We start from the raw sequence: 24,164 nt of genomic DNA on the forward strand, positions 1-24,164 counted from the left end.
CCTTTATCAACACTAAACATTATGATTATGTCATGCACATGGGTGATGCAGTCTGGAGGAAGGATCAATGTCACTGTGCAAAATCCAGGGCCATAAATCATGCCTCCTTTCCTCACATCCTGTTTCTCTCACCTCCACTTGCTGGTCTGGGAAAGGAAGTAAATGCTTGTGTTGACATGCCTCACAAAGCCCAGATTACGGAGTTTGTAAAACCACAGTTTTTCCTTTATGATATTCCAACTTTGTTCTGAGAGGGCTTTATGGGCAACCCTCACAGTAAAGGAGTCTGTTAAGGGCTCGGTTGAGGGCTGCTATGCTGGAGACAGTTGCGGGCTGATGTCATTGATGTATGACACTAGTTTCCTGGTTTTGCATGGTATTCCATCTATTTGACATGCTGTGTTCTGCTCGCCATGTTTCCCTCATTTCCTTTGGTTTGTTTGACTTTCCTCTTTGCTTTGGTTTTCATTCTGACTTTTCTTCCCCATATAAAACAATGGAGACATTTAATGAACTCTTTCACCTGATGAATCCGGCATTATGTGGTCCGGTGGGAGCAAGTCCATTTGGCAAGCGTGCCACGGATCAAGGCCAAAGTATGAGGTAGTGTCACTCTAGTGTGCACTGAAGTATATATGTGGTCCCCTATGTTTGGTATATCAAGGCCTGAAGAAGAACCACTTTGATTCAAAGATTTGCAAGAACTACTTGTACCAGTGAGAGATAACTTTCATTTCTGCTCCAGTTTTACTGAGGTATTTCACTAACTCACTTAAAAACAATCTCTCACAATGGGCATGGTTGCTCTCTATAATCCTGAAGATCCCTCTATTACTTGTATGATTCTGTGGTCTCATTCAGATAGTCTAGCACCCACACGCTCCCTCATCCCCTTGTATGCACTGATTTTCCCTCCTCTTATTTCCAGTTCTCAACAAATGATAGTTTGCCTGTAAACTACAATTGCAAATGATAGTGTGTGAATGTGGTTTACAATTCTGGCTTGCAGGCAAGCTATGGTTTGCACAAACCATAGTTTGCCTGATTGAACTAAGAAAAATAATCAGGGCCCAAGGGGAAGGAAACAGGCTCATCCGTGAAGCACCAAACCAAGATTTGCTGTTCTGTGTGAATCAACCTGGTGACTTCATGGTTATACCTGAAACACTAACTGAAGCAACACACAACTTGAATATACAGCCACAAAAATGGCTTTGATTTCTATGTCAATATTTAATGAATTAATTTCATGAAGTATCTAAAAAATTCTGGGATCCATGGAGGTGCATTGACTTACATTGGGCTCTTCATGTTACACAAGTTAAGACAATTATCTAGATTTATTCAATAAAAGGAGGAAAGTGTAGAAGGTAGGTAAGTCATGATTTGTGGGGCAGGGGGGCAGGAAAGTAAGATGATGTAATGAAATTCAATGGCAATTTCTGCTAAATGTCAGGTCAGGCTAACTTACTGCACCTATCTCTTCTTCTGAACTGATTCAACGCTCTGTGAATAGTTTGCTAGACATAAGGACATAAAGACTGAGCTAAAAGGAACAAAATGCCAAGCTGTAAGCATGCGGCTCTTCAAATAGTATCCAACAACCTGCTAAAGTTGTACAGTTGGTGTGCATAACATTTCTTTTAAGCACTGTTCTCTTTGTAAGTATTAGTAACCATAACTTGAGTGGCATCACTCAGGAAGTGGGAGCACCATCTCTTGGTAATGCTGAGGAAATGCAGATGGATCTAATGCAGTCAAAAGCCAACTGAAGAAACAGGTAACTAACCTGTCCCATATATACTGTCAGAGGTTTTAGGATAGTAGTTCTTTTAACATGCTTTGAAATGAAACAGAACTATGATTCCTTAATGTTTCAGCACAAGACTACTCTTTTAAAAAGAGCACTGACTGGTCACAGCTTCCACTCATTCTACAGGGGAACAGAACACCTCAACGAAACTGGTGGGCTGAACTTTGATTGGGCTATTTAATATTCATGAAAATGTCTTTGATCCAGAAAATAATTTGAAAAACCTTTCAGCAATGTTCTCCAATACACCGATTTTACACTTATCACATTATTTCAGTATCTCCACTTTTGGTCAAGGCCAGAAGCAAAAAAAAAAATAAAAAGCAAAAGCGGGGGGGGGGGATCATCATTACATATAGATAAACACACAATTTAAAAAAGCATCCCCTGTTGTGAAATAAAACAACAAAGAATAAGATGGAGGAAAAGAAACAACAGAATTTCCCCAAGCATTACAGAATTAGTGGCACGTAACTTCTGCAACAGTCTCCCTAGCAGGAAGGCAATATCCAAACTGTGTCATGACCCCAATCCAAATCACACACACACCCCATGCTGCTATTAGCCATGGAGGAGGGAAACATACAGACACCTATACTGTTTAATCCAGGGGTTACCAACCTTTTGGGACTGGTGAGCACATGTGGAATTTTGAGAGAGTGCCATGGGTGCTCTCACAAAATGGCTGCCGGGGTGGCACGGCCAGTCATATAAGACTCATTTCCCACAAGACAAACTGGTGAGCCTAAAAAAAAGTAACTTCCCCAAGAACTTAAGTACAAGGCAGAAGTGGGGTCTGAGTTCCAACACACAAAACCACTTTTTTTAACCCAAATAAAGATGGCGCTGAAGGTCAACACTTCACTTTGCAGCATGTCAGTCTCCCAGTTTTTTAAAAAAAGTCTTTAATTTCAAAAAATCTTAAGAAATACAATAAAAATCAGGAGGGGCAGGGACCCTGGTGGTCACCAAGAGAGGTGTCTGCAGGCACATTGATGCCCATGGGCACCACATTCAAGATCTTAGGACTAATCACTCAGTCAAGCTTCTCGGTGTGTGGCAACAGATAAAGTGCCACCAAATGTCCCAGGCAAATGAAAAAGAGCCATGCAACTACACCCCACCACACTTGCCATAATAGTTCCCTTATAACGTTTTGGTTGTGCAATGTTGTTTTGGCAGAATGGAGATGGACTGGATGCATGTAAGAGGCTGCTGGGAGCCCTGATCCTGATGCATTTTGAAAATCTCATTTGCAAAGGGCCTCCCCAGAGCTCTAGAGTAGCAAAGCCAATGGGCACTGCTGCTTCAGCAAAGGAGATGGGACCATGCTCCCACCCCACCAAAGCAAGGGGGATGAGGTGAACTCCCTTGCAATGGTTTGGGGAGCCTGGGACAGGATTTTGTGCTCTCCTCTTCCTCAAGGGCACCATTTTAGATTGCTGGGGTACAGAGAGAGAGACATCAGTGTGTAGGGAGGGCAAGCAAGGTTTTCAAAAGTCTGCTTTTGGATACGCGAAAGATTTTAAAAGGCAGTACATTCTAAGAGCATCTTTTTGTGCTTAACTTTTAAATTTCATAATAACTAGAGAATTAAAAGTGCCCCTGAAGAACAATCATATGTGGTCTGAAACATGGAATGTGTGAATGTCTGTGTATGTGACTACCTCTCCTACTCCCTCAATCCTTCCTGAATAGAATAGCACCCTTGCTCTTACTGTGAATTCAAACAGGCCAGGTCACCAGAGCAAATAATATGAATGTGAATTTTGAAGCTGGGACACCTAATTCTCTGCTTTTATCTCTGTGTGCTCCCCTTGATTTCAGTCTGTTTGTCTCAGGGCAGAATTAAGATATGAAGGCAAAATAATTCTTTTAACATCTAAATTGCTTCTAAAACTCTCAGCATCATGGCTATTTGAACCAAGATGGACGATCCATCTGTTAAAATTTCCTCAAAGCTACTTAAGTGTTTGAGGCCAAGTTTCTATGTAAATACGAGGAAAGAATATACACAAACATGATCTTCCTCCCCCTCACGTTTGTTTTCCCAAACAGGGTGAATTCCCAAACAGGGTGAACGGATAACACAAAAGTGAATTGTTCATTGAGAATTAAATAGAAACACTGCCATATAGCAACTTAGGGAACTCATAAGTAAGGGGATATTGGACTGATTGTGCGCCAGACAATGAACACATTCTCTGTCGCACACGCTTTTCTATCAGACGCAGAAGGAGCAGTGGCAGCCTGAGGGTCCATTCATTATGTACGTAACATTTCTACAGTTGAATCATTTTCACTCCAGCGTTAGAGCTAGTTGTTCACATCCCATTTGCTGACTTCCCACGTTAAATGCCATTTGCTATAACACAGGGACAGACAGGCAAGTAGCAGGCTGGAGTCCAGACCTGGAGTTCATCATTTGCAGGTTACAAAAATAGGTAAGATGTGAAGAATGCTAACGGATAGAGGCAACTAGGATTTTGACCATAGTTCTCTGACTGCCATGACTTTTCAGACCTTCATAACATTTAATTCAGGGGCATGAAACCTCTTGGAGCCTGAGGGCCAAATTCAATTTCAGTGAAGCTCTCGGGGGCCACATTCTAGCAGTGGGCAGGGTCAAAGGCAAAAGGGGATGGGCCCAAAATACCAGCATATTTTAGCTTAAAACTCTTACTGCCAGTTAGAAGGCGGGGGGAGCCATGCAAAAAGCTGGAAAACCACCAGATAATCGGTGATCATGGGAAAGCAGGTGTGCCCAGGAACAGGGGGTGTGGCCACCTGAGGAACCCCAGAGGGTTGGATTGGGACCCCAGGAGGGCCAGATTTGGGCCTCAGGCCTGAGGTTCCCCACCCCTGATTTAATTGCTAATCATTGCTCTAGAAAATTGAGTTAAGGTACAGTGCCTTGCCAGGCAGGTACAGCGAATCTTGCTGTTCTGGACCGGGAACTCAGGGAACTGGGGCTGGCAGTCCTGCATGGTGGTTCACATTGTGTTAATTGGTTGCCAGTACCACTGGGTAGCACCAAGGAGAGCCCAGTCTATGCTGTGAAGGCAGAGCCATGTGTGGTACATACACAGAGATATCTAGTGGCCTGTATGGGCCAATGACATCATCAGTAGAAGCCAGCTCCTGGAGGCCTCTTCACAGGTGCAGCCATCAGCCCTATGCTGTGCAGTCTGGATCCACTCTCTAAACGGGTCTGACTGTACTGGTGGCCAAATACCGCAGGATGCACCATGACAGAAGTTTGCCCTATGTACTGGGTCCAGAAAATCCAACTGGCAACATAGTTGGGAATTTAACATGATTTTCTCCCTCCAAAGTTACTTTATTCTCAGCCTCAAAATTGTTATGGAATTGGCAGTGGCACCGAGGAATCTGATATGCCGTAGTGGCGTTCAGTGGGCTGGGTCCAGAGATACAATCTCGTAACTTGGTGGGATTCCATCTTAATTAAAACAAAACTTTTTTTTTCTTATAACCCATTTGTGACTACATCTTTTCTCTCTGAATTAAATCCTCAAGACTATGCTATTTCACACACTGGAAATTTCTAGTAATCCCATCATTGTTTGGATTAATGTTTTGGAAGTTCCACTGAGGAATGATAGAAACATATAAGGACTTGCATAACTGAAAGCACTTGTGAAATGCAAAATGGCAGCTATGTGTCCTACTTCACAAAGGCGTGTCTTCTGTTTGAAGGGCTGACCTGTCCAAGTCCACTTTAAAGATAAAGAACTGTAAAGCATGAGAGCAGCAAAGGCCTTACAGTTACCCATCAACAGTTAGCACCTGAATAGCAGACTGAGCAGGCACACAGGTCACCATTTTCCCACTATGGTGAGATGAATTGGATTTCTATTTAAAATATAGTAACTATTTCTAAAGATGCATCTATACATATAAATCAGCATATGCACGTTATGCAAATCCCTGCCCTCTTTTTTTGGTGATGCATTTCCTCTTCTTTGGCAATGCGCAAGTGGTCACCCTAGCAGTACATGTTCATTTGCCAAGTGGTTGCAGAGTAGTAGGGAAATACAGACACCCTGCCACTGTGATTCCTGACACACTGACAGTACGTGTCGCCTCTATGATTTGGTGTGTCAGCTATGTCAGTCTGTTGCTATTTTTCTATTAAAAGGTGTGGATGGGTGAAAGACAGTACCTTTCATGCTCAATTTTTATGGTGGAATTTATTTGCATTTTCTTATTGCTATGTAATTATTATATCTTAGTGTTTTGTTGTTTGTAAGCCTCCCAGAAAACAGTGTTATTGGGTGGCATATAAATGCTGTTAATAAGTCAACTGTGTGAGTTGGGAGTGGATGGGAAGGAGACAGGCAGAGAGCACACATTCCTTTTTTCAAATCTTGACTAACTTCATTGTACAACATTGGTACCTATGGCCAAACTACATGTAAGTTTAAATGTATGATCACATTTACCTTATCTTTTTTTCTTTAAACAGGAACAGTGGGGGCACTGATTAGGATTGGGAAGACTGGGTGATGGGAGGAAATTAGTCCTTTCCCCCCTGCTATGGTCAATAGCAGTTTTTCTTCAGGAGCAAATAGCAGCTCTCCCCACCCTCCACTGTGGCTGCTATTAAAAGAAAATCACAGATACCTTAAAAGCAAGCACACCTTTAATGCAACGTGTAGCTTGATCCATAGATGAAAGGTGCTTGGAACCATGGTGACAGATGGGTTATGGCCTGGTGGCTTTTGTAGGGAGCGCATGAGCACAATGCACTCATTCTTCGTCTAATACACCATGGTTTATCAGAACCAAGTCATCACATCTGAACCAGCCTTAGGTCAGCATAGTGTTGGGCTTCTGACAGCATTACAAAAGAGAGAGAAAGATGTGTGTAGTGAAGCTCTAGATGCCAAGTGTATTCCTATACCTTTAAGTGGAAATTCTGCCAGATGTGGTTTCTCCCATCTTTGCAGTCCTGTGATGGGAAAAGCAACACTTAGAGACATTCTGTGTTCTGCGGAACTCTTTAAGTTGCATGAGCCCTCTAAGAACCTGGCAAATCTTAAATGTCTTTACCAGACCCTGAGGGGCAAGCTATACATTATATAGCAAAGTATGTAAGGAAGTCCTAAAAGCTGCTTTAGGAGGAGCCAATTTTGAAGGAAGCAGCAGGTGGTGGTGGGGAGAATTTTAACCCTTTTCTCACCAGCTATTTCCCTGCTCCAAATCTCTGTGTCCTTCTCCCTCTTTCTCTCTCTTTCACACACAAACTGCTCCTCGCCCCCCCCCTCCAGGGTTCTAGAGGAAGGTTTGCAAAGGTAGACATGCACATGGAATCTTGAGGTAGGAAAGCAGTTGGGGGGGGCAATACAGAACAGGAAAATGGTCAGTAGGGAAAGTGTTAAGCAGCTTGTGCTGAGTTTCTGCTCAAAATCCCACCCACCCTTTAAAAGAAAAAATGGGACTGGGGCTTCATGTGTACACACACACACACACACACACACACACGTGTGTGTGTAATATGTAATTTGCCCCACGTTTTCTCCAATATTCCATCACCTCTTTGCACAGAGTAAGACAACATTTTGCAACCAGAATCCAGTCGCAATTTTGAATTTCAGTTGCATATCAATTCATTCAATATTATAAATTTGTCACTTTAATGAAGCATGGATGTTTTCACATGCATGCATATTTTACAATAAAGGATGCTAAACAATTACAAGCATGGATGTTTTGGTTCTTCCATGTGTGTATCTTACTTGTGACAATAGTTTGGTTTAAACTAGGTTTAAATATTGTGAAAATGCAGTTGGCTTGGTGTAAAAAAGTTGAAATGGCAAAAGTAATACAGATATTACAAGAATATCTTGTAATATCTGTACTAGGTCTCAAGCTGAAAGTCTCAAGGGTCAGTCCTTGGTATATCCACATATCTTTATCTCATATGATATGCTCATATGCTGAGCTGGAGTCAAGGGTAGGCATGGTTGGGCACCTGCAGAGGGCCCACACCCCACCAGGGACCCGCTGGCAAGAGCCCCATGGAGCTGCTCCTCCTCTTCACCATTGCAACCTGCTTGTTCACCTGCCTCTTGGTCTGGCCAGCAGTGGTGGTAAGGAGGAGCAGTTGATGCCACTGACGCTGAGGAGCAATAGCAACTGGTGACGATGGGCATGAGAAGGTAGACTCACTGAGGGAGCCTTGCCCAAGGGCCTTCAAAATGTGGAGCCATCGCTGCCCATATGTAAGCATGACAAGGTTGGTCAAAAGCGGGGAGTTTCTGAATTGCTGTCAGAATTCTCTGATCAGGATTCAGAAGTGTCAGAACTACACTATCCAAACCAAAGTCCTTGAACAACAAGTTGTGAGCAAGTGGAGTGGAGGATATGCTGGAGTCTACAGGGCAAGTGCTAAAGATAATGGGGCTGCAAAGGACTACCCTGCTCCTTTTGCTGCAACCAACGAATATGACTATTCTTTGGAAGGGCCAATATAAGATGGATGCTTTCACAAGATCACTTTTCCGTGCATTTATTCTTTCCGCTTGTGGTGACATTTCAACCTCAAAAACAGTCATGTGGATCTGCTCCCCCCACCCCGGCTCCCGTTATGCTACCTCTGAATGCAAAGTGTCCTTCATAAGGCCCTGCCAGGATCAACCCAGCATTAAGCAATCTGATACATGTTGCAGGACTCTCATATGTGGGCTTTATGAGCCCTTTGTAAGAGAAACAGATTTGTACTTCTGAACACAATTGACTACAGTCTTTGTTTAATAATAATAAAAAAGATGAAACTCATGAGTTACTTGTATTCCATGTAAATTTGGATAAAACATCTAAGTTGCCAAAAAAAACAGCAAGAGCTGGCCAAGAACTGGCCAGCAAAGGGGTGTCTAGCACAGAACAAAGAAATAAAACAAGAACAAATATTAACACAAAGAATAGCCATCCCATCCATAATACTCCCTGCTTACACAAAATAGACGTCTTTTCTGACCCATTAGCTTAAAAATAGGGTTTGATTATAAAATGAAGGTGACCCCAAACAGCATGTTAATACTGGCCTATTAAAGCAGAGTGGATTCCTCCAGGAGAAGTGCTAGTTTGCTAGTTTCAGCATCTTGATAACAGCAGCAAAGTGCTGAGTGGCGAAGAACATTATAGCCTAGCCAGAGCAGTAAAATATAATTGGTAAGTCGTTATCTTTTTCTTGGTGAGAAATTCTATATAGTGCAGCAGTAATGACAACAGAAACAGTTCCCGTTAGCCTGCTAGGTTTGGGCCAACAATTTCTCCTGGCATAATTCCACAAGTTTTTTGTGGAATGAGGCTAACCTAGGATTTGGCCCTTTAAAGGTAAAAGGCAGGTCACCAAAGCCCTAGAGGTGGTTGGGCTGTCTAAGCAAAAGTGTGGCTGAGCCAGGCAATCTCTCTCTCCCTCCGCTTTTCCTGAATCCAGGGGAGTGTGCAGAAAAGCTTAAGAGATGACAGACAAGGAGACCACAGCTTTCAGCTGGGGAGCAGTTTGCTTTCACATCTCGGACACTAGCTTTGAGACCAGGCATGCAGGCTGCTTGTGGAACGTCAAGCTGGCCTGGAGCAAGTGGTTTCAGGATTGCCACCACTGTTGGCAAGAGATGTGACATGATGTCACCATAACTACTATTATGGTGTTTAAAAGACAAAGAGCTTAATTGAAGTGAACAGGTATAGTGCCAGCTAAGCACTTTTCAGTCTCAACGGATTATATTGGTAGGGGTGTGTAAACACGAGGGGATTAAATGCCTGCAAGCAGTGAAAGCAGCAGCAATACACACATTAACTAGTGCAAGATGAGATTGGGAGAAAGAGGAGGAGAAACGGCTGGGCTAATGTCACAGCAGACAGAGCAGAAGGTGTGGGCAAGGCCAGGAGGGATGACCAAGGGATAGTAAGATTTTCTATTTTGCAGGGCTGGCCCCCCCTACCGTTAGGCAGAGTGAAGTGACTACCTCAGGCGGCAGACACTGGGGTGAAGGGATGGCCTTCTGTCTGTTCCTCATAAACTCTCCATCTGTTCATCTCTGTTGCAGGTTAGAATTTTATATAACACGCAGTCCGACCTGAGCCCCCTAAACTAGCCTGTTACCTTAGGTGTGGCGGTGGGTGTTATCCAATTGCCAATGCTGAAGTAAGATTCAACTGCCAGTCTAATTCATTTTCTTATGTGGACTGGGGAAGGGGGTGTGGGTGAGGATGAGGGTGTGGGTGGCCACCTCAGGCAGCAAAATGTCTTGGGCTCACCCAAATGTCAAGGAGTAATCTATTAGGCTTGTTAGGCTGAATTCACACATGCATGCTCACTACTTGATGATGATATATACTTTCAAGTGATGGCTGATTTGTTTTAAGGGTTTTCTATGCCACACTTCAACAAAAGTTCCCAAGCAGTTGACAGAACACAAGAACACCATTAAAAAGCAAGTACAGCTATTTAAAAGCAGCATTTGGGTAATAACATCTTTTTGGGGTTTAAGCCTTGGGAGAATAACAAGGTTCTCACTTGGCACTGTAAGGATAACAATGTAGGTGCCAGGCAATGCTGCCGGTGGAAGGAATTCTAAAGGCAGGGCAGCCAAGAAGGCGCTCTCTCTGGTCACCACCCAACCTCACCTGGAGGAGAGCCTCTGCAGATGACCTCAGCGCACAGATGGATTGGTTTGGTCATCCCATATGACAGAGCTATCATCTTACCTCATCTAAAACACAATATAAAACACAATAAAACACAATATAAATATGAAGCAGTTCAGATATTCTGCTGTAAGTGATAAAGAAATGAAACTATGAGACATCACATGATGTGCAAGCATGTGAGATTCTGTCATAACTATTGCAATACCTAAAGGTAACTGTCCATCATTATGTGTATAATTGGGAAAAGATAAAATCAGAAGTTTAGAGAGAGATATTATTTACCTAATACATGTTAGTGCTTTAAACCTATCATTCTGAGGTCCCTAATCCGGGATTTCTATTCAAGGACTAATTCCTGGGACAAAATGGGATAAGAAAGATGAAATGTTAACATGGTTTGCATACATAAACATGCAATCTCTTCTTAACAAGTGAAAGATAAAACAATGATAGATAAACCAGTGCATAAGTGGGTCACAACATATATTTCATATGCTTGAACTTTAAGAAGAAATTAATATCAAGCTTACATTTTAGTGCCTATTTGAGCATCCTGGGACAATTGATTAGTTGATAATGAGTGTCTGTCATCAGGTAATAAATCATACAGGCAGGAAGTGATAAAAGAAAGCCTTTCTTGTCTGCTGACAGACATTTGCAGTGAAAGCTCAAGTATTTATCTTCAGTTCAAAGGAGGGAATCCTTCTCTGTTAACTTTCTTCCTGGAGCGCTATAGTATTTCCCTAGGAGAGAATGGTTTTGTGAATGGTAAAGGTATCTTTCCCCTGAGCATCTTAACGAAAGACCAGCTTAGTAGTTTTGACATCTACTGGAGTTTTGTTGATTTACACTCATCGAGGAACTGACCCAAGCAAATTGGAAATGATAGAAATGCATTTGGAAAGCCTCAACTCGTGACAGTAAAATAAATGTTGCCAACCTACCACCTAGAAGCTAATTTTTAAAAATAAAAGTAAAAATAAAATAAGAAAGAGGACAAAGTTGGTCCAAGACATTTTGATGCCTAAGGGAGAAACTCCAAATATATTCCCACTGGTGGTAAACATACAATAAAGAAAACAATGGACTATATGTTAATGGTAGTCAAAGATCCTCCACCTGAATTGGGCTGCCTCACATTGCCTAATGGCAGGGCCAGCCCTGCGAAAGGAGTGGGGTGCTCTATAAATAAATGCACCTTGGCAACCTTTTTGGAGTGTGCATATATTTGGCAATTTGGGGAACTGTCCTGGGCACACTACAAAATGGCTACAATGGGAGGTGTGGCAAAGGACAAGTGACCTGCCTAAAAGAGTGAGTAAAAGGCAGAGGTGGGGTCGGAGCCCCAACACATGGACACTCCTTCAAATCCACCATTTTCAGCAGAAACCTGTTTCACAGCAAAATGTGTTTGTTAAAAGTGGGAGGGGGTAGGGCAACTTGGTGGGCACCAGGAAAAGTGTCTGGGCACCATGTTGCCTACCTCTCATCTAGTGGGCATTTTGGCTAGCTTACAAAAAACAAAACCTCAAACCCAGAAACACTGATTGCAGAGATTGCTTTAGAGCAGAGGCAGGAAACCTCTTTCCTAATGGGCTGTTCACCCATGGGAAAAGCTGGCTGGGGGCTGTACCAGATGGTGGGCACAGCCAGAGGCAAATGTGGAGAGCAGACTTTGCAATGTTGCATAGCTCTTTCCCTGTGCCACCCCATCCCTTCTCTGCCTCTCTTCTCTAACATACATGTGCACACACAAAACGGAAGAGGGAGTGATTCCCAGATGAGGAGTCCAGAGCACAAGAGTGGGCCCTGCAGTATCTGGAGAGCCAGGTGTACTGACAGTTGCAGCTTCCCTGCACCAACTTTAAAGACTGTCATTTCTGATCTAATATTCCATAACACATGTAGAAGGAACTGGAAGCATGGAAGCACAGGAAAGAAAAAAAAACACTGGGTGAGAAGGTGCAAAAGAAATATCTTGGAGAAGCAAGCCATGTGTTTTGTGGAGGGAACCAAGGGAACTGAAAGATGAAGGAAGAGAAAAGCATATGAGATGGAAGCAAGAGCAAAAGACAGAGTAAAAGAAGAGAGGGGGCTATACAATGCATAGCACATTGAGACCTGGTATATTTGTTTAAAGGGAATATTATACCTTGCGACAAATGCTATGAGTACTTCAGTCCACCTGCTTTGGGATTGTCAAGTAATACTTTTTTGGCAAGAAGTATTTCAATATGTTAACTTGACCCCAGGAACTTGCACTTATTCAAATAATTGATATATTTTCCAAATGTATGGGCCTTAACAAAAACAAAACAAAAAACTTCAGCAAGTTTGATTGCATAGGTGTTTCTTGACAGCAAAATGGAAAGTTCTGAGAAGTTATGAATCCCAAATCTCTCCAGATATTTACAGCTGAGTGGAAGGGTTACATATTCTGGCTATTAAAGAATGAACCATTTTATGAAATGTGGGAAAATATATATTATTTTTGTTTATTGCTTTCATATAGACATTGTGAAGGAAATGTTGCAATGTATTTTTAATAGTAAGTATTTTAATATTTGCAAGGCCTTGTCTACAGGGCAGTTTCTCTTCCTTTTAATTCACTGATACATTTCTGAAGACTTTGTGGCAGATAATACTTTTACAGAAGATCAGAAAGTTTAACTCAGAGTATTGTGGCACTCCATATTGCTATGGTGTACAGAACACTTACCCAATTTTTTGGCTTAAATACATGGCTTGCTACTTTCTTGTGTATGGATGCTATAAGCATTATAATGGACACATTGATAATGACTCAGTGTAGCAACAAGTCAGGGACAGTCTATGGGGTGATGGTGGTGTACCTCAGGACCTTACAAGTTTCCCAACACATTTGCCTTTCACTGTGCTGAAGGGCAATCAGTTGTCATTATTTTAAAATAAGGTCGTTTTTTTGAAGAAAACCCAAGCAAAATGTCTTTGGGGACAGCTGATGTGTCCTCAACAGTTTAGCTGTGGAGATAAGGCAGTAGCTCTTCATTGCTCTACCTCTCGTTCAAATCTTCACCAAGGTTGGCCGTAGAATCCCTGTCCAAATGTCTGGAGATGGTGAGTGGCTGGATGGGGAGGAATAAGCTGAAGCTGAACCCTGAAAAGACCAAGGTACTTTTGGTGGGAGACAAGAGGAGGCTGGGGGATGTTGACCTGGTGTTGAATGGGGTACAGCTACCCTTGAAAGACCAGGTCCGCAGCCTGGGGGTCATTTTGGACTCCCAGCTGTCCATGGAGGCTCAGGTGTCAGCCGTGAGCCGGACAGTGCTGTATCAACTCCATCTGATACAGTGGCTGCGCCCCTTCCTTCCTGACCATCTGCTCCCATCGGTAGTACACGCCCTGGTCTCCTCTCGTTTAGACTATTGTAATGCGCTCTGCGTGGGGTTACCTTTGAAGACGGTTCGGAAGCTGCAGCTGGTACAGAACGCAGCGGCTTGCCTGATTAAAGGCAGCCACCGGCGAGTAGGGATGGGGGAGAATTTCTCCCCGAAACTTCGGGGGGGCGAGTGCCAACGTGTTCGGCCCCCCGAAGTAGTTTCGGGGAGAAATTCTCCGCACCCCCCCACCCCCCGCACCCACCCCAGGACGGGACTTACCTTTCCCGAATGTCCCGAAAATAACTCGGGACGGGACTTACCTTTCCCGAATGTCCCGAAAATAACTCGGGACGGGACTTACCTTTCCCGAATGTTCCCGAAAATAAGGGCAACGCTATTTGCGTTGCCCTTATTTTCGCCGTAGTCTACGTAAAGATTTACGTAGACTACAGCGACCAAATAAGGAACGCGAATGGCGGCTCCCTATGGGGGCCGCCATTTGTGTATGCGCTTTTTTTTTTTTTAAGTCACCCGTGATAGGCTACGTGACGATTAACGTAGCCTATCACAGCTGACTTTGCAGATCTAGCCGTGATAGGCTACGTTAATCGTCACGTAACCTATCATGGGGGCGTGTTTTTTTTAAACTTTTTATTTCGCGGCCGGGCGAGGCGAGGCGCCTCCTCCCCGGCCTGAATTTCGGCTGGGCGAGGCGGGAAGCCTCCCCCCCGGCCTGAATTTCGGCCGGGCGAGGCGGGAAGCCTCCCCCCCCAGCCTGAACTTCGGGGGGAGCAGCGAAGCGCCTCCCCCCCACCGCGAAGCAAGCTGCGAGACCAGGTAAGTGGCTTTCGTGCACTCCTACCGGCGAGATCACATCACTCCAGTGCTGAAGGAGTTGCACCAGTTACCAGTTGTTTTCCAGGCCAAATTCAAGGTGTTGGTTTTGACCTTTAAAAGCCTATATGGTTCCAGCCCAGCCTATCTTAAGGAGCGCCTCCAGCAACACGAGACAGGCCGCTTAACAAGATCAGCCTCGGATGGCCTTCTCTCTGTCCCATCAGCCAGGACAGCTAGACTGGTGGGGATGAGGGAGAGGGCCTTTTCTGTGGTGGCCCCCACTCTGTGGAACTCCCTCCCTAGGGAACTCTGCCATGCCCCCTCTTTAATGAGCTTCCGCCGTGCATTAAAAACGTGGTTGTTCAGGCAGGCATTTGGGGTGGGTTAGGGTATTTTAGAAAACATTTTTATTGTAGAATATTATGGTTTTAAACTGTTTTATTGTATGCTGTACATCGCCCAGAGTGGCTGGGTGACCAGCCAGATGGGCGATTAATAAATTTAATAAATAAATAAATAAATACATTGATACCTGAAAAGTGCTCAGTGCTTGCAAATAACTTTCCATACTTTATGTGACATGTCTGAAAAAGCTGTGGTGTATCGGGAGTGCCCACTGCCCAATGTTAATGCAGATTGCCAACATGATACAACTAGCCCTGTATACAGTACAGAGGAAAGCCATCAACAGGCGCTAACTGTGGGAGTATCTGCACCACAGAATGGAAACTGGCTAGCAGCCATTGTCCACAGAGAATCTTGGGAACTGTGAGGGGAACTAAGTATCTAAAACAAAGAATTCTAAGCACCCTCTGCAAACTACAATTTCCAGGATTCTTCGGGGGAAGCCATGATAGTTAAATTGATAAAAGAACCCAGAGGAAGTTTGGAGTGTAGATATGTCCTGAGTCAGAAGTGGGAAATGACAATGAGATAGTTCTAATGAAGAAGTATAAAATACTAATTTGTTTTATAATCACTGGATATATCTGGTTAAGAGTTTTAACATTTGATCTTCTAATTGCATTCATTATGCATTTCTAATCTAATTAAATGATCTTTTTGGAGCTGACAGTACTAAAGGAATATTTGGGAATGTCTTGGAAACATGTGGACAATTCCATTTGTTTGAAGTACTTCTACAGTTCCAGATGTGAAAGTGGGGTATGTTAATGCAGTCCTCTCTGGAGATTTGTAACTACTCAAACAAGCAAAACCATAATGACAGAATGATTAGACAGGTTTCGCAGGAAGAGAATTGCTCGAGACACCCAGGAATTAGTACAACCACACACAGTAAGGTAAAATATCTTTATTATGCCCATGACCTGCAAAAAATATATTTGAAATGGAAGTGGAGACCATGTTGTTAAATTTACAACATTTTTGGATATTCACTGGTATACGTTTGGAAGAAGTAAAATATTGATAATTTTAAAATACATCCATAAATGTTTAAGTTGGAAAAATAAAACACACTTTCCATGTTTTGTTTCACTTTTACTTCTGTTTTATTAATTTTGATTAGATATGCATCACCTGCAAAAATAACCTAAGATACATATTTCTGGAGCGTTCTACCTTAGTGTTTCCACATTCTGAGCTAGCATAGTGCAGTATTAAAAAGTAAATCTCTCAGGACCTGGTAAAAACTGTTTGGAGTTTCAGCCGTACTTTGCTTTCTCTGTAGCTAAAGCCAGCCTGCGGATGTTTGCTATGCAACCAGCTGCTGCTTCCTGCAGAGTTTCATCCGTAGAGCCTGCCATACCCAGCAGAAGCTTGTTAAAAAAAACCAAAACAACAAAATGCAAGAAAAAAAATAAAAATAAAAATGAGAATGAGAATGAGATCCAAACCAAAACCATTATACTGAAAATAAATTACTTTAAAATAACATGCCTACGGAAACGCATCCAGTAATGAATGAAAACAGCCATGTGTTCTACAGCTCTGGAATTAGCTTTTCAAGGCTGGATTCTCAACAGTCCATTTACAGAAAGAACAGTGGCCAAAAGCAGAGTTCCAAAACAGAGTTCCAAAAGGACTAAACAGATAAATTTAAGATAAGCATATCAATGGCTGCTAGACAGAAAGCTCAGACCATTTCTCATAAAGGTTGTTTGTATGCCTTTCACTGTTGGAAGCTGGGAGTGTCTGTCCTTTTTAAATGTCCTGATTGAAGCATCCAGATCTTGTCACTAGTCAAAGACTGGGTTCTGGGCTAGATAATCCATTAGTGTGACATAGTGTGACTGTTCTTATGTTTGTTCCACAAAATTATTCACAAAGATAAATCTGATTTCAGGGTCAGAGTCTTCTAGCGTGATTTTATTGCCATACCATGCATCACTTTTTCCTAAGGGGAGATTAATTTCCACTTAGGAAATCTGTTTATTCTCTTACATATGTATTGTAGCATGTTATGTTCTTCTGAAGGCACAAAGATGTCCAATTTGTCCACTCTTATCAGAAAATATCTCACATCTACATGGAAATTGATCTCTGTAGGAAAAAGCTGAATAACATATGAAATGCTCCTAAGTGTGTAACTAGATGTGATGCTCAACAGAAGGCTGATGGCAAAATGGCAGCCCTGTGTCATGTTCTTCATCCTATTTATGCAATGTTTAGCCAGATTTAACTGTCACATGACATCATCACTTCATGTCCTGCCCCCCAAGCACCCCCCCCCCCATCATTGGCTATTACTGGTGCAGGTGAATAAATATGAGAAAATGTGGATAGGTCTGTCTAAATGTTACTGTGGTGTGTGAGTGTGTATGTGTGGTATTCCACATGGGGTTGCCATTTTCAGTAGCAGGCATGCATCAAGCATCATGTCCACCTTGTAACATATGAAATGCTTAGGATGGGAAGTACCAATAACTGCACTGGGGAAGTGTTCCAAAGCTTGATGTTATGGAGACAGTGCATCACAACATAAGAAGAGCCATGCTGGATCAGACCAAGGGTCCATTTAGTCCAGCATTCTGTTCACACAGAGACCAACCAGCTGCCCACAGGAAACCTACAAGCAGAACATGAGTGCAACAGCACCCTCCCAACCAAGTTCCCTAGCAACTGGTGTACATAGGCATACTGCCTCTGATACTGGAGGTAGCACAGAGCCATTGATGGCCTGCTCCTCCAGGAATTTGTCCAATCCCCTTATAAAGCCATCCAAATTGATGGCTATCACTATGCCTTGTGGTAGCGCATTCCACAGTTTAACTATGCACTGTGTAAAGAAATTCTTTCATTTGTTCTGAATCTCCCAACAATCAGCTTCATGGGCTGACCTTGGGTCCTAGTATTATGAGAGAGGGAGAAAAATGTCTCCATATCCACTTTCTCCACACCATGCATAATTTTGTACACCTCTACCGTGACTCCCCTTACTTGCCTTTTCTCTAAGCTAAACAATCCCAGCTGTTGTAATTTTCCCTCATAGGGGAATTGCTTCAGCCCCTTGATCATTTTAGTCACCCTTTTCTGCACTTTTTCCAACTCTACAGTATCGTTCTTTAGGTGTGGTGACCAGTACACAGTATTCCAAGTGTGGTCGCACCAGAGATTTGTATAAAGGCAGTATGATATTGGCAGTTGTATTCTCAGTTCCTTTCCTAATTATGGCTAACATGGAATTTGCCTTTTTCAGAGCAGCCGGACATTAGGTTGACATTTTCATCAAGCTGTCCATCATAACCCCAAGATCTCTTTCACAGTCAGTCACTGCTAGCTGAAATCCCATAGCTAATACTTGAATTTGGGATTTTTTGCCCCAGTGTGCATCACTTTACACTTGCTTACATTGAACCGCATTTGCCATTTAGATGCCATTCATTCATTCATTCATTCATTCATTCATTCATTCATTTTCTTGATCGCCCATCTGGCCGGTCACCTGGCCACTCTGGGTGATGTACAATAATACAAACAGTCTAAAAACAATAAAATTACACATTAAAACATCATTTTCTAAAATTTTCCTAACCCACCCCAAATTCCTGCCTGAACAACCAAGTTTTCAATGCGTGGCGGAAGCTCATTAAAGAGAGGGCATGGCGGAGTTCCCTAGGGAGGGAGTTCTACAGAGTGGGGGCCACCACAGAGAAGGTCCTCTCCCTCAGCAGCCTAGCAGTCCTGGCTGATGGGACAGAGAGAAGGCATCTGAGGCTGATCTTGTTGAGCCGCCTGTCTGGTGTTGCTGGAGGCGCTCCTTGAGATAAGTTGGGCCAGAACCATATAGGGTTTTAAAGGTCAAAACCAACACCTTGAATTTGGCCTGGAAAACAACTGGTAACCAGTGCAGCACCAGAGTGATATGATCGGCTGCCTTTAATCAGGCAAGCTGCCACGTTCTGCACCAGCTGCAGCTTCCGAACCATCTTCAAGGGTGATCCCACATAGAGCGCATTATAGTAGTCTAGATGAGAGGAGACCAGGGCATGTACTACCAATTTGAGCAGATGGTTGGGAAGGTAGGGGCGCAGCCACCGTATCAGATGGAGTTGGTACAGCACTGCCCGGCTCACAGCTGACACCTGAGCCTCCATGGACAGCTGAGAGTCTAAAATGACCCCCAGGCTGTGGACCTGGTCTTTCAAGGGTAGCCGCACCCCATTCAACACCAGGTCAACATCCCCAACCTCCTCTTGTCTCCCACCAAAAGAACCTTGGTCTGGACAGGGTTCAGTTTATTCCTCCCCACACAGCCACTCACCGTCTCCAGACATTTGGACAGGGATTCTACGGCCAACCTTGGTGAAGATTTGAACAAGAGGTAGAGCTGCGTGTCATCCGCATATTGATGACACCGCACCCCAAACCTCCTGATGATAGCCCCCAGCAGCTTCACATAGACGTTAAATAGCATTGGGAGAGGATGGAACCCTGTGGCACCCCACAAGTGAGCGGCCACGGGTCCGAAACCTCTTCTCCCAGTGGTACTCTCTGGTACCTGCCAGAGAGGAAGGGCTGGAACCACCGTAATACGATGTCTCCAGTGCCTAACCCCTCCAGGCAGTCCAGGAAGATACCATGGTCAACGATATCAAAAACTGCTGAGAGGTTGAGGAGAACAAGGAAGGAGCATTTACCCCTATCCTAGTCTCCCAGTGTGGAGTGATCCTTTTGGAGCCCTTCACAACCCCTTTTTGTTTTAACCACCATAAATAATTTGGTGTCATCAGCAAACTTGTCCACTTCACTGCTTATTCCTAATTCCAGATCATTTATGAACAGGTTGAAAAGCATTGGTCCTAATACAGATCTCTGTGGGACCCCATTATTTATTCCCTCCATTGGGAGGGTTTACCATTTATTCCTACTCTCTGCTTACTGTTCTTAAAACAGTTACTGATCCATAAGAGGACCTGTCCTCTTATTCCATGACTGCTAAGTTTGCTCAGGACTCTTTGGTAATGGACTTTGTCAAACGCTTTTTGGAAGTCCATGTAAACAATGCCTACCAGATCACCCCTGTCCACATGTTTATTGACACTCTCAAAGAACTCTAAAAGGTTAATGAGACAGGACTTACCTTTGCGGAAGCCATGCTGATTCATTTTCAGCAAGGCTTGTCCTCCTATATGCTCACTAATAATTTTATCTCTAATAATGGTTTCAACCAATTTTGAAACAGAGCAGACATTAAATAACTTGCCTGTAATTTCCTGGATCCCTTTAGAAAAATTGGTGTTACATTTGCCATTTTCCAGTCCTCTGGTACAGAGGCTGATCTTAGGGACATGTTTCATATTTTGTTTTAAAAAATCGGCAGTTTCATATTTGAGTTCTTTAAGAACTCTAGGATGGACACCATCTTGGCCTGGTGATTTATTCACTTTCAATTTGTCAATAAGGTTGAGAACTTCATCTTTTGTCACCACTATTTGCCTCATTTCCTCAGACTACCTTCCTGAAAACAACAGTTCAGGCACAGGTATCTGTGCTATATCTTCTGCAGTGAAAACAGATGAAAATAATTCATTCAGCTTCTCTGCAATCTCCTTATCCTCCTTTAGCACTCCTTTGACTCCATTGTGATCCAACAGTCCAACTGCCTCCTTAGCTGGTTTCCTGCTTCTGATATATTTAAAGAATTCTTTACTGTTGGTCTTGATGATGTTAGCAAAAGCCTCCTCAAAATGCTTTTTTGCATTGCTTGTCTGCTTGCATCTCCTTTGTGCAAGCTTGTGCTCCCTTTTGTTTTCCTCATTTGGGTAAGATTTACATTTCCTGAAGGAAGCCTTCTTTTCTCTAATAGCTTCCTTGACAGTTGGCCTTGACCTCTTGGACTTGGTGCTACCTTTCCTAACCTGTGGTACGCTTGACTCCCCCTTTCAACTTCTTTTTCACCAATTCCCTCATTTTAGAGAAGTTTCCCCTTTTGAAGTCATATGTGACTGTGTTGGACTTCCTGGGCAATTTTCCACTTAAATATATATTAAACCTGATAGCATTGTGCTCACTGTTTCCAACTGGTTCAACAACATTTACATCTTGTACTAGGTCCTATGTACCATCACTATGGATTAAATCCAGGGTCTCCTCTCCTCTGGTCAGTTCCATGATCAACTGTTCTAAGGAACAGTAGTTTAGGGCATTGAGAAATTCAGTCTCTTTGTTATGACTGGAGCATGCATTTATCCAGTCAATGTGGGGGAAACTGAAGTCACCCATTATTACAACACTTCCTTGTTTGAAAGCCTCCCTGATTTTCTTTTCCATCTCAAGATCACCCTGAGCATTCTGGTCTGGGGGATGATAGCATGTTCCTAGTACTAAATTAGTTTTAGAGTAAAAATATTACACTGGTGTTATAAGTGGAAATATTCAGGGTTGCAATTTAAGATGAATTGTTTTAAACTTTGGCCTGTCAACAACTTTCTGATAATCAACAGCCCAGTTGTACTCTTACTGTGTGACCAGAACAATTTCCCCACCCCCAGTGGAAATACTCCGAAAGTACAGAATCAACCACATGGCAGTATGCCTACTTAAAATCGTTGCTCTCCACCAATAAAAGGTTATTCCCAGTTTCTGTTGCAATTTTGTGGCAGCAAGTCCATGACACAACTGCATAACTATTTAACTTTAAGGAGCTACATGGAAACTCAGATTTCGGAAAGCCTCCCAAACTTTTAATGTGGCCTCAGATATTTTGAAGTACACACAGCCTTAATTAAAAACCTTTTTTTTCAGCCCGCAGCCCTCAGTATTCTGAATTCACCCAAACAACCCTGAATCAAACCAGAAAAAATCTGTTATCACTCAATCCTTTTGCATATTTTTCATACAGCTACAATATTACATAAAATTATGAACTGCTAAATATAAAAGCAGAAATTGAACACAGACTTAAGAACTATATACTACCTTTCACTAAGCTTTCAGTGGTGGGGAGACATGGATCACAGCTGCATACATATGGTAGATGCTTTTGGAGATCAAAGCATTTTATACCTCAGGAAGTATTTGTGTTAGACTAATGCACAGAATAAGCATCTTGCTAGTCACCTCTCACCTTCTGACCTCTAAATATAACTTGTAAAAACATTCCATTTTCTTGCTTGAATTCCATTTTTTAAAAAATGGTTTGTACAAATTTAGCACAAACTTCAAAGAATCACAAAATTGTAGAATCTCAAGAGGCAAAGCTTTCAAGGTAGGATGTTGCTACATGGTCAGCTAGACAAACTCAACAGAGTAAAAGCAGGATTTGCCTTAATCCAAAACATCCTTAGCAGATTTATCTATATAATTAAGAGACACTTCTAGTCTGCTGCAAGGAAGAGGGATAACCATGTATCAATACCAGCACTACCTATATTACAAATTTTGAGTCAACAGACAAGACCAACAGAACAACTACTGTAAATGACTAGGATGAGATTAAAGGAGCAGAACTTGGGAGCACTGAAAACACATGGGACACCAACAACTGATTCCCCAGCTCCATTTGTAGGCTGATGGGAAAGCTAAGTTTATAACAATGCACTCAGGAAAAGTCAAAAACTCCCAGAATCACCAGGCATAAGAACATAAGAAGAGCCATGCTGGATCAGACCAAGCTTCCATCTAGTCCAGAATTCTGTTCGCACAGTGGCCAACTAGCTGTTGACGGGAAACCCACAAGCAGGACATGAGTGCAACAGCACCCTCCCACCCATGTTTCCCAGCAACTGGTGTACATAGACCTACTGCCTCTGATACTGGAGGTAGCACATAGCCATCCAGACTAGTAGCCATTGATAGCCTTATCCTCCATGAATATGTCTAACCCACCTTTAAAACCATCCGAATTGGTGGCCATCACTACGTCTTGTGGTAGTGAATTCCACAGCTTAACTATATGGTGTGTGAAGTACTTCCTTTTATCTGTACCAATCAGCTTCATGGGATGACCCTGGGTTCTAGTATTGAGAAGGAGAAAAATGTCACCCTATCCACATTCTCCATACCAGGCATAATTGTGTACATCTCTATCATGTTTCCCTTTATTCTCTTCTTCTCCAAGCTAAACAATTCCAGCTGCTATAACCTTCCCTCATAGGGGAGTTGCTCCAGCCCCTTGATAATTTTAGTTGCAATCTGCTTATGTGAAAATTCTCTCCCAAGCAACAATATGGCAATACCTCATTTGAGGGTGATGGTGAGAATGCCTAATCTCCAAATATGAGGCCATCTGTAGACAACCAGTTTACATGGTAATTAACAAGTGATAAATCTAATACACCAGAATGTCATTATCCATTGATGGAAACTGCTTGCATGAGATGCTTTTCTTAAATACAATGCAGTGCTGTGACTGAAAGTGGCATGTGAGGGAAGATACCCATGCCTGAACTGTATGACAACTGTCATACCGTAAGGAAGAACACAAGAATTTTAGATGTTTTTATGACACTAAGAATCAGCCTAACTGACCCCAGCCCCGCCTGACTTTTCTAGTTTTTTTCGTAATTGATGCACAGCTGTTAATTATTTCTTGTTTCTATCATCATTAATTAAGTTAACATTGTTCCATAGTTGCAGATCCAATCTAGCTGATATGGAGAGTATTGGAATGTTGCCACTGACATTAACAAGACCTTCAGCCTTGAAATGACTGCATTGCTTGGCTCGGTTTCTTCCCATCCACCAGTCTTCATCTTTGTTGAAGTGCTGTCCTCCATGCAACTCCTGAAATGTCACCGCCTATTTTTGTTTCTGCCATGAACTACAATTCTGATCAACTTTAATTGCAACATGGTCCCTCAGGCATGTAGCAATTTTCCTGTGAACCTTACAGATGAGTTAAAGGCAGAAGTATTTCATGTGCCCGATTCAAAACCAAAAGTATGCATGTACATAGTGTACATATGGTGGTTTCAATAAAGCCTTAAGTTTGACATTTTGGAACAAGGAAAACACAGGCTATTTATAATTATAGCCTGTATATTCACAGCAGATCATTTGCCTTCTTTAAGGTT

At 42.7% G+C, this 24,164-nt stretch overlaps 1 protein-coding gene across 1 annotated transcript in view; it reads right to left on the reverse strand.

The window, feature by feature from the left end:
• Window positions 1-15,980: 15,980 nt before the first annotated feature.
• The window catches only part of ODAD2 (outer dynein arm docking complex subunit 2), a 117,202-nt gene continuing 109,018 nt past the window's right edge, over window positions 15,981-24,164 (reverse strand). The window contains exon 20 of the mRNA XM_084859132.1: window positions 15,981-16,466. Within this exon, the coding sequence (XP_084715258.1) occupies window positions 16,353-16,466 (114 nt within the window). The 3' untranslated portion in view covers window positions 15,981-16,352. The remainder of the gene's footprint in view (window positions 16,467-24,164) is intronic.

Source organism: Heloderma suspectum, chromosome 5 (assembly GCF_057233095.1).
Source record: "Heloderma suspectum isolate Gila_16-S chromosome 5, 16-S_ref, whole genome shotgun sequence".
In the NCBI taxonomy this organism is placed as follows: Eukaryota; Metazoa; Chordata; class Lepidosauria; order Squamata; family Helodermatidae; genus Heloderma; species Heloderma suspectum.